This window comes from Larimichthys crocea, chromosome III (assembly GCF_000972845.2).
Source record: "Larimichthys crocea isolate SSNF chromosome III, L_crocea_2.0, whole genome shotgun sequence".
Taxonomy (NCBI): Eukaryota; Metazoa; Chordata; class Actinopteri; family Sciaenidae; genus Larimichthys; species Larimichthys crocea.
Window position 1 is genome coordinate 14566755 of NC_040013.1, and position 15097 is coordinate 14581851.

At 38.7% G+C, this 15097-nt stretch overlaps 2 protein-coding genes across 4 annotated transcripts; one reads left to right on the forward strand and one right to left on the reverse strand.

The window, feature by feature from the left end:
• Nucleotides 1–3179: 3179 nt before the first annotated feature.
• On the reverse strand, nucleotides 3180–8639 carry eloal (elongin A, like). Its single transcript, XM_010756310.3, has 11 exons — nucleotides 8495–8639; nucleotides 7625–7681; nucleotides 7402–7514; nucleotides 6462–7305; nucleotides 6285–6384; nucleotides 6039–6206; nucleotides 5849–5946; nucleotides 4762–4942; nucleotides 4486–4600; nucleotides 4036–4142; nucleotides 3180–3878 (listed from the first exon to the last, which is right to left on the reverse strand). Exons 1-11 carry the CDS (start codon nucleotides 8570–8572, stop codon nucleotides 3817–3819), a joined length of 1923 nt encoding a protein of 640 aa, XP_010754612.3. The 5' UTR covers nucleotides 8573–8639; the 3' UTR covers nucleotides 3180–3816.
• Nucleotides 8640–9416: 777 nt separating this feature from the next.
• Nucleotides 9417–14542, forward strand: klhl31 (kelch-like family member 31). 3 transcript variants are annotated; one of them, XM_019268509.2, is made up of 4 exons: nucleotides 9417–9544; nucleotides 10477–11682; nucleotides 11770–12490; nucleotides 14223–14542. In XM_019268509.2, exons 2-4 carry the CDS (start codon nucleotides 10508–10510, stop codon nucleotides 14226–14228), a joined length of 1902 nt encoding a protein of 633 aa, XP_019124054.1. In that variant the 5' UTR covers nucleotides 9417–9544; nucleotides 10477–10507; the 3' UTR covers nucleotides 14229–14542. The 3 variants fall into 3 exon arrangements, with proteins under 3 accessions (XP_019124054.1, XP_010754596.1, XP_010754602.1); XM_010756294.3 differs by lacking the exon at nucleotides 14223–14542 and having other exon boundaries at nucleotides 11770–13459; XM_010756300.3 differs by lacking the exon at nucleotides 14223–14542 and having other exon boundaries at nucleotides 9431–9544; nucleotides 10480–11682; nucleotides 11770–13459.
• The last annotated feature ends 555 nt before the right edge of the window (nucleotides 14543–15097 follow it).

Here is a 15097-nt window from a genome sequence, read left to right on the forward strand (position 1 = left end):
CCCGCACAGGGCCGCCATGATGGGGCACAGAGGGCTGACAGCTGCCCCACATGCAGGGCCGTCTCTAGATGTGTGGGGACCCTATGCAAGATGCATAATATACACAAAAAGAAGAGTATTAGATTAAAAAAAATCAGACATCACAAAAAGGCACGTCTGGAAAAATAAGTTTTTAAATGACATAGGACTTTTGTAAAAATCGACTATATAAACTATTTGTTTGGCATTTATTAAAGAGGGAAGGGTGTGTGAAAGGAGAAAGTGTGGGGAAGTGGTACAGAAAGTAGAAATATTTTTACATTTAGATAAAAAAAAATCCCTTTATCCCTATCCCTTTCATGCTAAGAGTGCATCCATAAATGCAACAGATGCAAATGTTTATGGTAAACTTTAAAAAATAAGGTGATGTAAGATAAAAACACTCTCCCCACCAATCCTTACCAAATCCTTACCAAACTTACTTAAACGAATAAAAATACAATAGACAAACAAAAAAACTATTAAGAATAATACTGATGTTTTCGGTGGTAAGAAACATTTACATGTAACACTGTGACCCTTCAGGACCATTTTGGATCTGTCTCTGTGATCTGAAGTCTGATGTTTTAGGTCGCTGCACAAGATCAACAGAAATCAGCAAAGGCTATTATCTATTATTATTTTGATGCCAAGATGCCTGAATGGCAGACGGCTGTCTTTATCCCGTCATACCTGTTGGCTGTGACAGTCACAGCTTCCCTATCATAGCAGCTTATAAACTATTAAAATTATTGTTTTTGTGTTTTTTTCAAGCATATAAGTGCTTCACACAGCAAATGAGGGGGTCTGCCTGGCTACAAATAAAGACAGGTACTTTTAATAATTCTCCCAAAATATATTGAAGCAGAACCTGCAGCTTGGGGCCCCCTAGTGGCTGTGGGGCCCTATCCATCAGCTTAGTCCACATATAGCAAGAAATGGCTCTACCTATATGACATAGATAGGACTGATGTAAAATCTACTGTATAAACGTTATTTGTTTAACATTAATTCAACAAGGAAAGGCTAAGTGTGAACAAAGGCAAGAAGTACTATTATACATTTTAATGGGTGGCTGGATGACACACTGAGGCCACCCTGACCATATCCCTGCACCCCTAGCAGAAACATAGAGATTAATTCATCTCGGTCAGTGTTTCAAAGTTAGTCATGTCATTTTCTGAACTTATCTGACACGTTTCAGTCGCTTCAAAATTGCTGCTTTACTGCTCCCATGAGTGGCACTAAATCCTACACACTGTACCTTTTATTTTATTTTTTTTAATTAATTTTATTTATTCATTTTTAACTTGCCTCCAGTGTTTTCTCACTGCAAGATGATGAGATAGAAATGGAAGTCTGGTTAAAAGTAAAGGGATAAGAAGATTAAGAAATAAAAGGATAAATATATATACACAAAAGGAAGAGTATAAGATAAAAATCTCAAAAACGCAAGTCTGGTTTTAAATGACATAGGACTGTTGTAAAATCGACTATATAAACTATTTGTTTAGCATGTATTAAAGAGGAAAAGGTGTGTGAAAGGAGAAAGTGTAGGGAAGTAGTGCAAATTGCTTCTCTTACTATGTGAAAGTAGAAATATTTTTACATTTAGATATAAAAGTCACTCAGGGGTTTCATGCTCTAACAGACACTCACAACTTTTATATACATTTCAAATATTATCCCTTGATTGTAACTTTTGCCATAAATGCCATTGTTCAGCAGAAATGAGAGTCCCTTTAAGTTAAAGCAGCAATACCCAATGATTCAAGTCCTATTCAAGAGGTACTACACTAGAGTATTTTCAATTTATGCTTCTTTATTCCACCCTACTTCATTTTACATGGGAATAATCTTAATGCTTTTGTAATATTTAACATCAAAAATATTTTCACATTATAAAATATGTCTTGTAATAGATTTGACTACCCAACAGCGTACAGTTGTTATATACAGTTGTAAATATTAGCTCCACTGCAACACGAAACCAGCTACCAAATGCTGCTTACACAGTGATGCAATAAAACAATGATATCACACTGACTAGTGCCATTTTGCTGATAAGGCTAGAGTACTTTTACATATTTTGAATTGCTATTTTTACATATCAAAATATCTCAATACTTGTTTGGTGGTCAATTGTAATAAAAAGTATTTTATTAATTATGATTTGGGTTTTTTTTTTTCAGAATTGGATTTAAGGCAACTAAAATACAGTTAAACCTGCATGACCCCTCTTAACCTGGCTTTCTTCCCCTCTCTGTGCATTTTGTACAGCGCTTGAATGCTGGAATATTATATGGCCCTAGGTTTGCTGTGTGGTAATGTGATTAAACACAAATTTGGGAATATGCACCATATAAACACTGTCAGCTCAAATAATAGTCTTAATAGATTGTGATACAGGCACCCTCTTCAGTCAATCTAATTTCTTTCATAATCTTTCTCCCTCAGGTTTCATCCTTTAATGTCCTTGTTGAGATTTTGTTTCCCTTCCAGGTCAGAGGTCAAGGTCAGTTTAAGCCCTCTGTTAGCTCCCCTTGTGGTACGCCAGCCTCATTAACCATCAGGTCATTTTGCCACTCTCTTCAAGGTTAGCTGCCAGTAGCACGCTACCTCTATTATACATTTGCATCTGCAAGTCTTGTTCTTTTTTAGAAATCAATAAGTATCTTTTTGTTGGCAGGTACATGAGCAGACAGATTTGCCCATTCACAAGCTTCAGATCCTTTTCTTACCTTCTTCCGAAAACATTTTGAAACTTATCAGCAATAAGACACATTCATAAGCCCTGCACATATGAGAAATAGCACCTTTCCTCAAATTAATAAATTAAACATGAAGATGAAATTATTTATTTGATGTTTGTGGTCTTAGCAGACTGCCACAGGTGGTGCAGAAGGCTGCAGCAGTTTCAAAGCCTTCCCTTTTACCATCTCAAACAGTTGTTCAAAGGTCCTTGAGACGTGGCAGACAACAGATGTCTTCCCCCATAAAAGACAACATCATAGGAATTACATTGAATTGACAGGGAGCTGCTTTCTTTTCTTTTATTCTTCTTTTATGTGGAACAATGACATTTTTTTAGAATTGTTTCTCAAAACCAGGTGCATGGGAACACAAAAAAAATACAAGGTAACCACAAAAAGCGTTAAATGTTATAAATTTATTTTTTCCAAACTTGCTGAGCTTGAACACACAGTTTATGATCCATTTGTTATGAAAAGACTAAATGCAATATATCCCCAGCAATGTATGTTTAATGTATGGTAAAATGAGTCCTTTATATGTATGGTAAATATGGTTAAGTATGTGTGGATTAAATATGTTATGAGTTATGTCCTCATGGCGCCCTTTTTTAAATTAAATTAATTGAGAGGGATGTACACTGTATTTAAAACATAGGTAATCATCAAGATAATCTGAAACTGTATGTGTAGTAAAATGAGTTTGGCAAAGAAATGTGTAAATAAAGACAAATTACACTGCTCCATATATCCTCTAGAGGGAGCCAAACCCCATTAAATAACCTAAAGTGTGACATTGTTTAGCACAAACAGCTAAAAGACAAAATATCAAATCACATAAATTTGCTCATTTCATTTTTCATTTAATAGTGAAGATGATTCACAATTATAGTGAAAAAAAAAACATGGCAGCTGCCTGTATATTTAGACAAACAACACAGAGTAATCTAAGGTGAACACAAGCCTTCTTTTGTCCAAAGTTAATGAATGATAGAGTACACTTTCACCACATCCACACACTGTAAATAGCAAGGTCATATAAGAGCATTTATCTGCGTCCCAGCTGTTTCTTAAATGCCTTCAAGGACTTTGCCATCATTGGAGCAACTCCTGTATGAATATGAAAAAAAAGTCAAAGACTACATATGGATCTATATCTGTATGTATAGCTTTCATTCCGACCTTTGAAAAGTTAAAAACATGCTAGACATTTGAGCAGGCAAGTTATGCAAACTTAACATTACATCTACAATACTCTTCAGCTCACTTGTTTTTTTGCGAGGGTCTTGTGTATTGCCTGCCCCTGAAGTCGTGCTGCTGGATCTGCTGGGCTCATTACAACTGGGCCTTGATCTGTTGTCCTGAATCTTGACACTGATAATTGAAGAAATAATGGTTATGTTATTTACAAAACAAACAAACAAAAAAGCATATAAAATCACAAATGAGTCTTCATCTACCTCCAAATGTCAGCGTTACACTACAGCAAGTGAGCATAACATCACATAGCTGCTCCATTTCCTGGACTGTGTTGGGCTAAGTTCACCCAAAAAACATTTCACCCAGTGTTATCACATGAGTCTGACAGATTATGTGGGTTATTATGACCATGCTAAGCTGCTGTTGTGGAGTGATCACTTTTTGGTGAAGGGGAGCAGAGCTAATGACAAAACCTTTGTAGATATTTCTCCGTATTTAGGCCACCGCTGAAACTCACCTGCACCTGAGCTGATGAGGCTGCTGAACAGCAGTTCCATGTATTTCCTGCTGAATTCGCACATCTCTCGGTGGCTTGGCAACCGTGTGAATAAATGCCATCTTCACCTGCCGACCTAAAAAAAAAAAAAAGTGTCACCGTGTACAGAACGTTATAACGAGTAAACACTATTTTCCCACCATGCAGAATCACTTGCTAATGTTCAACCGTTTGTAATTTTATTTCGCAATGGCTGTAATTACAAGCCGACACAAAAAGACCGTATACAGCACATACCTTTGGGTTTGTTAGAATGTGCAGAGACAATGCTTTTTGTCAGTCTTTGGAGTTTCCTTTCCCTCTCCTCAGACAGCCTGACGTACATCTCTTTCCATGATTCATACTCCTGAAGTTTGGAGTCTTTGAAGTCCCTCTGACAATGTTTCCCCCATAAGTGGTCAGTCACTCCAATGTAGACCTGTGGAAACAAATTACAGGCCTAACAATGTACATAATAACAATTTAAGACATACACTCAGTGATCAATTAAGGTAAACCTGCTCATAAACACCATTAACAGCCTTCAAAGCTCTTTCAAATCTGGCACATCTCGTAGGAATGTAAAGCATGACAATGGGGTTTAGGAGATTAAGTTACTGTTCAGCTAAACATTATACACCAGACTTGCTATGTTATTGGATTATGTGTGCCAGATATGATGGTTTAAAAGCTGCACTCAGTGGATTTTCACGCGTCACAAAACAAAAAGCACAGCTCAGTGAAAGAGTTAAGATAAGTAACAAGCACTTTACAGCTCAGTGCAATAGTGGCTGAGATACTGCAACACCATAATGGGTTTTTACGCCTGCAAGCTGAGAAGCAGAAACTAAGCTACAGTATGAAGAACAGATGGTGACTGACATGTAACTATGGCAGACTTCTATTATAATGTATTTTGATGATAATTCAGGACATATTATATCAGCTGCAGCATACAAACAAGCATTGATGGCCAATATGCATCAAAATTAACTAGCCATTTGCCGTGTTATTGCTTGGGAACACATGGCAAACTGTCAACTTGTTTCACACAAGATATCCGATAGGAAAAATGATCGATTACATTCATACTTCCAATGGAATATACCCTGAAGATTTCACAATCGTATGGGGCAAATGCCATTGTGTAAATATTCCCTTACAGCCATAGCTGAGGATTATGTTCCATATCACATTGAATGGCAATTGATAAAATGGAAGAAATAGAAGCTCTGTGAGCTGCAGCTGCTCTGGAGACAGTCAAATTCAGTGCTTAGCAGGTGTAGCGTACCTAATAAAGTGGCCACTAAGTGTGCACTAAATGTATTCATGTTCACATTCTTACTGGATTGTATTCTTCAATGCGTAGCAGCTGCTCTGGTGTACACCTCTCCAACACCGGCTCAAGGATTTCAAATGGGACTCCACCAGTTTCATAAAGCACTGAGAAGAGATCCCTGCACCTAAATATAAATCCAACAAACTGGCAGACTGATCAAAGCCTGTGCGAAAAGGTCATTGGAATTTTTACTCACAGTTAATATTATTCTGCAGCGTGCGGATACACTGCTGGTGCAAGCTCATCATGGTTGGGAGGAAAATGGTCTTGGCACCAGAGTACACTTGCATCTTCTTGTTAAGTCGCTGACCTGTGAAGCCTGCAGACTCCTCAGAGACGTCACAGAAATCTGTCTCCTTCTCAACTGTAAGACAAAAGAAGCAGTGTCAAAAATGAAATAACCAATGTGAAAATACAGCTGGATGTGTTATAAATACAGTACCTCTCCTCTCAAAGTACTCAAAACTGGATGGTTGTTCACATTCAGGCAGAACAGCAGGTAAAGGAATGTTCATCAGGCTCATTACCGACTCCTTAAATTGCTAAAATATGATGGATTATTAGTCAATATTAATTATTACCTGCATTCTAAAAGCTAAACCTTTAAGATCAAATATACCTGTTTTGGAGAGGTTACATTTATAGACATCGTAGGTGACTTGAAATGTTTCATGCCAGGATCCTTTACTGCTGTCTTGATTTTTTTGGGAGGGTTCTTCACTCCAGATCGTTCTTTTCTCTTGAAAACATTCACGTCATAGTTCAGGCATGATTCAAAAGACATGGATGGCTCCTCTAGGTGTCTGTTACTCTCCCTGTCTTTGGGTTTTATTTTGGCCTTGTGTTTTGGGTGTTCCTCATTTTCAGACTCTTTCAGAGCAGCATGCTTCTCTTTACCCGTTTTTTTCCTTTTTCTGTTCTGAGCCTCTGAGCTATTCAATGTTCCTGAAGATCTGTCATCTAAGGTTTTGGAATATTTGTCACTGGACTCTAATGAAAATGATTCGTTGCCTTCCTTTGACAATTCTTTTGATGGCTTTGATTTTTTATTTGACTCTTTTTCTGACCCCAATTTTCCACTACTGGAGTTGTCCTCTGGGTTTTCACTTCCAAGCAAAGCATCACCGTCTCCTGATTTTCTATTGCTCTGATCAGTTTTCTTCTCATGGGAAACTGAATTGTCCTTTTTATCCTGTTGGATTTCAATTTTCTTTTTCAAGACATCATACTGAGAGATATTCTGGTTTTCTTGTTGACTTTTTTCTTGATTTTCATTCTGTTCTTCACATTGTTTCTGTAAAACAGCTTTCCTATTCCCTGTTTTGGAGAGAGCGTCGTCATGAGATGTTAAGCAATTATTGTTTAAATCCTCCACTGTCAGACTTCCATGATTTTGACAGTTTTGGTCGTCCAGTTTTTCTTTAAAAGTTAAACTCTCTGACACATCCCCATCTTCTGTGTGGCTACATCAAGGAAACATACACATAAAGATTAACCACAATCAATCATATTATACAACATATTGTTAAATAAAACTAAAAAGGTTAAATACACTTCACCTTGTGGATTCTTTAGGGACCAATCTTTTCCAACCCCTAACTAGTGACTTGGCAAGTTCTCCAGCCTGTTCATGTCTGCGCAACGAGTTAACAGTTTTGCCAATTCCTGTCTCCTAATTTAAATGTGGACATGTGTCAGTAAAGTCAAAGAAAATGTTACTTATCCAAAATTCATACTCCGATATATCACCACAAAAATACATTATTTGTAACAGAGACTCACAGCAAGAATGTCTAATGTGATATCCAGATCCTTGAGTTTCTGCAAAATTTTTAGAACCTGGAAAGAGAGTAAACACAAACACATTAAGAATATGTACTTTAACGTAATTTTCATGCCCGTTTAGGACAAAACGCAACTAAAAGGTGGAGGAAACTTTACATGCCAAATATGGCAGTCCTGGTTTTGGACCACAGGTGCTGATTGTGCATTCAGAGCAGTAGCTATGTATGGGACCCTCACACACCCACTTAGGCTGCTCCTTTTACTGCGAACTATAAATGGATAATCCTACTGCCAGCTCAAAGTCTCACTATACAACTCAACCAGGGGGTTAAAAGTTGTGTATTGGACATTTTAACTTAATTTAAATGTGTTTTAATTGAATATGAAGACTTAAGCATTGACCAATCTATAAATCCATCTACATGTAAAAGTGATTGAAACAAGCCTGCAGAGCCTCCACTGATGATGGACAGCAGCCACAAGTTGAACAACTGGAGGGGATGCCAATTTTAGCACGAAGGCACCTCCCCGTTTAAACAACCTGACCCCCCCGGTGTAAAGTGCTTCAAAATGCGGTGTGGCAGCAGCGCACGTCAGAGACTGAAACGGACCTCAATCAGCGTCTGTGCACACATGATCAATGATACAAGACGAACATAATGAAAGAGAGAAAATATAAAAGAAGCCAATAAAAACAAGATTGTGAAACCGCACTAATCTTTCCGCAGCAGTTATTCTGTGTATCGTTATATGGGCAGAAACATCCAAAGAAACTGGACAAACAATTGCTGTCCTTTCCCCCAAAACTGTGGTCTGTTTATTTTGCGCATTTTTTTCCATTTTGAAAAAAATGAACATTTTATCTACCGTAGCAGACTCTGCTGTGTCTGAGAGCTGAAGTTTGAACCGCATGACTTTCTTCACCACATCAGAGCTGTTGGCCATCACGGTGATTCACGTGCAACCGACTACACACCGGGCAGCGCGCGCCCGCTGATGACATTATTATAATGGGCGGAACTGATGACAGACGTGACGATGACACTACATATTGTAGCTTCAGAAAACTAAAAATGAAAATAAACTACTTCTGAAATTTCCTCCCTCTTTGGCTCTTTGAATTAACTCTAACTAAAATCTTGTTCTCCTTTCTAAGAATTTACCCTAATTGATCTATGACAACCATTCTTATGACTTTATAGATGAAATGAGAACAAAAAAATCAATGTATTTTAAAATGTGTAGGCCTTCAGGTCCTATCAACCAACACACCAGCCAAAAAAAGATCTTCTCTAACATGAGCTAGACATAGTTGGTCAGACTTTGCTGTCACGGTAGACTTTGCCTAGAGAGTTGTGGGACATTTTTTTGTGGGGCATTTTAGCAAACACGCTGTCACATGTGGTGGTAACAGAGTGTGTGTGTCCCCTGTACACTTTAATTCCTATTTTCTGCAAATATATCCTGCTGATTTCCATTTAGATTGTCTTTAAAACCATGTCCAATAATGAATCTTTGATCTGATTTTTCTAGAGCATTGTATTTAAAAACAAATGTATTTCTCTGTGAATACTTAAATGCCTCACTGAGCTCTAAAGATTATCTTCAAAACAACAGCTAAATGAAACTCTTCGTATGACATTCAATTGAGGATATACCATAGGTCGGGCCCCCATAGTATGTTGACATCAACTGATTGGAGGCTATTGTAGGACACTATGGTTGGGAGGGGTGGGGATGCCACATGCATTGCACAATACTTGATTGGCACTCACTCCCCAAAAGGAGGAGTTAACTCTGCATGTCTCTTTCAGCGGGGGTGTCTTCCACTAGGGTTGAATACTGGTCTCTCTCTCTCCTGCTCCAGTAACTGGAGGCACAAGTTCCTTCTTCTCCAGCCTCAACTTCATTTCCCAGGTAAGTGCTGTTTTACTGTGTTTGCCACTTTAGCAATGAAAAGGTAGTTTGGTGCAGTTGATGCTTCAGTGTTTGTCAGTCATTTAAAACGGAAAATGTGCCTGTTTCTCACTTACTTGGGCTTCAAAGGGCAAATAATGTGTCTAAAGCTGTTGACCTTTTGGTAAAATCAGTTTTCACACAAAGCCATGGTGACAGTAAGCTTCATGTTTTCCAGGGTTGTGGGTAAATAATGTCAAGAGTGGCTTTTTTTTAGGAAACTTTTTTGTCTTGTAGATAGATTTTTTGCACACTTGTTCAGGATAGGCCTAAAACAATTAAATACAACAAAGAAACAAGGCAAAATGATCAGAATAAAGTGTTTTCCCTCATTTGAATTCAAACTGTCAGAGGACATGAGGCCTGCTGCTCATGTCTCATAAAGTCTATAAAAGGAACGTCATGGGCGAGCCGTCCAGCGTTGCTATTCCTGGACATACTGCTGATAAATTGTGACAGATGCAAAGAGGGTCATGTTGACACACTCACTTGTTCAAGCATCACCTGGTAGCAAACATGTTTTTAAAAGCGTCAGTGCCTGGTAGTGTCTAAATAAAATTTACAATGTATGAAAACATTTTTAATTAGATCCAACAAGTTACATTGCTTAGTTTGGAGCAAAGAAAATGTACATTGACTGGTAGAAGTCAGCAAAGTAAGCATGCACATGAATCATTTAAAACTGTTTCAATTATATACAAAAATATAGACTATTTTAATGTAATTAAATCTTAGGAATGTGGGATACCTTCAACTCCTCTGGAGTCAAGATAAAAGAAGAAAATATCTGTCATTCTTTTGTGAACAACCCAAATCTGTGGAACATAACTCTATCTGGGTAACTAACATGATTTTCTGACACTTTTCTGACTTGAATCATTTATATTTTTCAGAAGGTTTGGGCTGCATACTGCTGCAACAGCCATGGCACCGAAAAAGAACAAGACGACCAAAAAGAGTAAAGGAGACATAAATGAAATGACCATAATGGTTGAGGACAGCCCCATCAACAAGATCAATGGGTTAAACACTCTGTTAGAGGGAGGAAACGGCTTCAGCTGCATTTCAACTGAAGTCACTGATTCAGTGTATGCCCCAAACCTCCTGGAGGGTTTGAGCAACATGAGACATGATAGCTTCCTCTGTGATCTAACTGTTGCCACCAAGTCAAAGTCATTCGATGTCCACAAGGTTGTCATGGCCTCTTGCAGCGAGTACATTCGAAACATCTTGAAGAAGGATTCGTCCCTCCAGAAGATCGACCTGAATGACCTCTCACCTGTTGGTCTAGCCACAGCAATCACATATGCTTACTCCGGAAAGCTGACCCTGTCCCTGTACAGCATCGGCAGCACTATTGCTGCAGCCCTGCTGCTGCAGATTGGCACCTTAGTGAAGATGTGTAGTGATTTCCTCATGCAGGAGCTCAGTGTGGAGAACTGCATGTATGTGGCTAATATTGCTGATGCCTATGACCTGAAAGAAACCAAGGAGGCATCTCAGAAGTTCATGCGGGAGAACTTCATCGAGTTTTCTGAGATGGAGCAGTTCCTGAAGCTCACCTATGAGCAGATCAGTGATTTCCTCTCAGATGATTCCCTGCAGCTTCCTTCTGAGATCACGGCCTTCCAGATCGCCATGAAATGGTTGGACTTTGACGAGAAGAGGTTGAAGTACGCAGCAGATCTCCTAACTCACATCCGCTTCGGCACTATCTCTGCCCAAGACCTGGTGAATCATGTCCAGAGTGTTCCTAGAATGATGCAAGACTCAGAGTGCCATCGTCTCCTTGTTGACGCCATGAATTACCACCTGCTGCCATACCAACAGAACATCCTCCAGTCACGCAGAACAAAGATACGCGGTGGCCTCAAGGTGATACTCACAGTCGGCGGACGCCCTGCCTTGACAGAGAAATCTCTCAGCAAAGACGTCCTCTACAGAGATGCAGATAACGTTTGGAATAAGTTGACAGAAATGCCAGCAAAGAGCTTTAATCAGTGTGTGGCTGTCTTGGATGGCTTCCTGTATGTGGCAGGTGGTGAGGACCAGAATGATGCAAGGAACCAGGCTAAACATGCTGTTAGCAACTTCTGCAGGTAAGAACTAATTATTACTTCTAATGTTTATTGTATTAGTTTGTGTAGAATTAGTACGTAACCGTAAATTCTTCTCACATTCTTTAGATATGACCCCCGCTTCAACACTTGGACCCATTTGAGTAACATGATCCAGAGGCGCACCCACTTCAGCCTCAACACCTTCAATGGCCTTCTGTTTGCCATTGGAGGGCGAAACACTGATGGTGTTCAGGCCTCAATGGAGTGCTATGTGCCCTCCTCCAACCAGTGGCAGATGAAATCTCCCATGGATGTGCCCCGCTGCTGTCATGCCAGCTCCCTCATCGATGGCAAGATCCTTGTAACAGGAGGTTACATCAACAATGCCTACACCAGGGCCGTGTGCTCGTATGACCCCTCCACTGACACCTGGCAGGATAGGAGCAGTCTGAGCACACCCCGAGGCTGGCATTGCGGTGCCACCGTGGGAGACCGAGCCTACGTCATCGGTGGAAGTCAGTTGGGAGGTCGTGGGGAGAGGGTGGATGTCCTCGCTGTCGAATCTTACAACCCTCACAACGGGCAGTGGAGCTACTGCGCACCTCTTCACACAGGAGTTAGCACGGCCGGTATTTCCATTTTGAACAACAAGGTCTATCTCCTTGGAGGCTGGAACGAGGGCGAGAAGAAGTACAAGAAGTGCATTCAGGTTTACAATCCTGACCTCAATGAATGGACTGAGGATGATGAATTGCCAGAAGCTACAGTCGGCATTTCATGCTGTGTCGTCAACATACCCACACGGAAAACACGAGAGTCCAGAGCCAGTTCAGTGTCTTCTGCACCAGTCAGTATATAAAGGTTTAGATGATAATGATGTAGTTAACATGTCTAAAGGTCTCCAGCTTTTCTGTTCCATAAATCTTGGTTCTAAACTCTACCAATATTCCCTTTTTTGGAGCTAAGATGGTTACTTTAAATGGTGATCAACTTTCTTAAGATGAATAAATGAATTTTAATTAATTTAATACAATGATTACAAAATGGGGAACATGTGATTTTAAAAAAACAATTTGAAGCTAGTGCTAAAATTTTAAATGAGTTTAATAGTTAGTATGATTAAGGTCAGATAACAACTATGAAGGAGACAAACTGGACACAGGAATAACCAATTTTATCATTTTCAGACATAAATTTACTTTTGGGGCCAATTCAGTTGGGATAATTAAAACTCAAATGAAAGGTAGAGAAAAAAAAAGCTAAATCAATGCTGTTACTGAGGTTAATCTGTAACTGTCTTTTTTACCCACTGCCATGAGATTAATAATACTGTGTTGTTTGTTTACAACACAGTCATTAATATTGAAGGATTTTGTGAGTCTTGTTTATGGTGACTATAGCTACTGTGATTCTCAGATACTTGAACAGAATAGTGAGCGGCATAAAGCTGGAGCAGGAATAAGTGTTGGCACCACCTACCAGGAGTAGGTGCTTGTGATTAGTGTGTAAAATGCACTACACAGTGAGGCTGCAGTTTCTTTACATGTGTCTCATGTACAGTATTCAGTGGTCTTGTGTCGTATGTTGAGCGATTGTCATAAACACATCAGGATTCTGCTGGGAAATGTTGGAATGATGATGGTTGAATGGGTTTAGATGTGACAGCAACAAACGCATTTTGTAAAAAAGAAAAAGAAAAATATAACTTGGGAATGACGTTGTCAGCCTGAGCTTTCCTGGAGGTCAGTATGAATTCCCTGACTGCTCATGTCTTTTCATTTTTTGTTTGTTTTTAAATTAAAGAGATGAAGTGTAAGCTAAACTGAGCCATGGTCATTTATTTAAAATCATTTTATTTATATATAAGTTTGTTTTTTAAAGGGTAAAGTGTATTTGTGTGACACACTTATTTGAAAATCTGGGTCAAGTTTGTTTGTGGCCACCATAAATCACTAAATCTACATGTACAAAAGATTATTTTGCTCTTTCCACTCTCAGATTATTATACTTATTTGCCATTTTTAGTGGTGTCTTTTACTCTTTTAGGAAACTATTGAAAGGCAAAGGTACAGTTAATATTGTCATATGGCTTAAATTAATCAAAGAGTGTCTCTATGAACCAGATTTGCATTGTTTTCACTGCAGTATTTGTGAATCAGGAACAACAAGTGATGAATGATAGATTTATAATTGAATCATGAGGTATGCACTTTTGACTTCCTGTTTTTAATCTTACATCAATGAGTGAGGAAACAGGGCTTCAGGCATGTAACATGAGCCAAATAAATACATAAAGGGGCTGCAGAATACAACATTTTTGGTTTACCTCTGTCCATTAGTGCCACGGAGGGAAGCATCTCATATTCACTGCAGGTTTCACATGCTATCTCACACATAATAGTCAAGTGAAATTTAAGTACTTGTCATAAAGGCAGAGGTGCCATTGTAGCCTTAACCTGCAAAGTTAGAAAAACTGTGTTAAAAGGCCTGAAAACCCATTTTCTCTATCATCTTCTCACTATGAGTATTTCACATGACAGGTTTCTGTATTTATGTTTTTGTCCTTTATTTTCTTTCAGATCTGAAGTGCGAAGGGCTCAGGAGGAAAAAGGTGAGACCACAGACTTCTGAGCCGTAATCAGAGTCAAGCAATATTGAGACAAAATGTGACAGCACAGTCAGTCAAATGCAATCAATCCACTCCCACACAGTCCAGGGTATTAGATTAGCTGAGTGTTGAGTGTTATATAATACCTGAGATTTAGTTTGAAACTGTGTTTCAGACCAACAATAATTTGTGTATGTAAAATCTACACCTTATTTTGGATAAGTTGTCTCTGGCTTGTTACTCAAACAGCTGTCATGAGCAGATGAACTCAAATTAAACATTTCAAGAGCTGCCTCAAAATTCCTGCTTGTCTCTGCTGTCCGTCACTGCTTTGAACTACCCGACTTTGCTGCATATAAATTTTACACACCCTCTAAAGAAATGTGAGTGCTGAGTCATGATTGACATGACTTATTTTGACTCTGTGAGGTTGCATTAAATCTATCCCTCGTATTTCAGTCAGAAACATAACGTGTGCCATTTTGCCAACAGAAAACAAAACAAAAAATAAAGTATTAAATGACTTACTTTCTTCAAGCTGAACTACAAATGGCTGTCAGACTGTCCTGAATGTATTAAAGTGTCTTATGTCGTAATAACAACTGATTTGATTTGACAGAATTTAGTGTCGGTCTACAAACAATGAATTCCTCAAACAAAAAGTTAGTCTTTTATAAATGTACACTTTCTTAACTTTTTCAACACTGTCTAAGAAGATTAGACCTACATGCCTGATCCCAAGAATAGACAGTTACAACTGTTATAAAAATTAGGATTACACAGCTATTTAGATGTTATAAATTATACAGTGTTTGTTCCTATTTATTACATGTCTTGAGGGCACTT

Coding starts and splice junctions, on each gene's coding strand:
- eloal (XM_010756310.3), bottom strand. CDS start 8,572: ATGGCCAACAGCTCTGATGTGGTGAAGAAAGTCATGCGGTTCAAACTT. Junction 7,306..7,401: donor GTCCCTAAAGAATCCACAAG/GTGAAGTGTATT, acceptor TCCTTGATGTAG/CCACACAGAAGATGGGGATG. Junction 3,879..4,035: donor AGACCCTCGCAAAAAAACAA/GTGAGCTGAAGA, acceptor ATATTCATACAG/GAGTTGCTCCAATGATGGCA.
- klhl31 (XM_010756294.3), top strand. CDS start 10,508: ATGGCACCGAAAAAGAACAAGACGACCAAAAAGAGTAAAGGAGACATA. Junction 11,683..11,769: donor GCTGTTAGCAACTTCTGCAG/GTAAGAACTAAT, acceptor CACATTCTTTAG/ATATGACCCCCGCTTCAACA.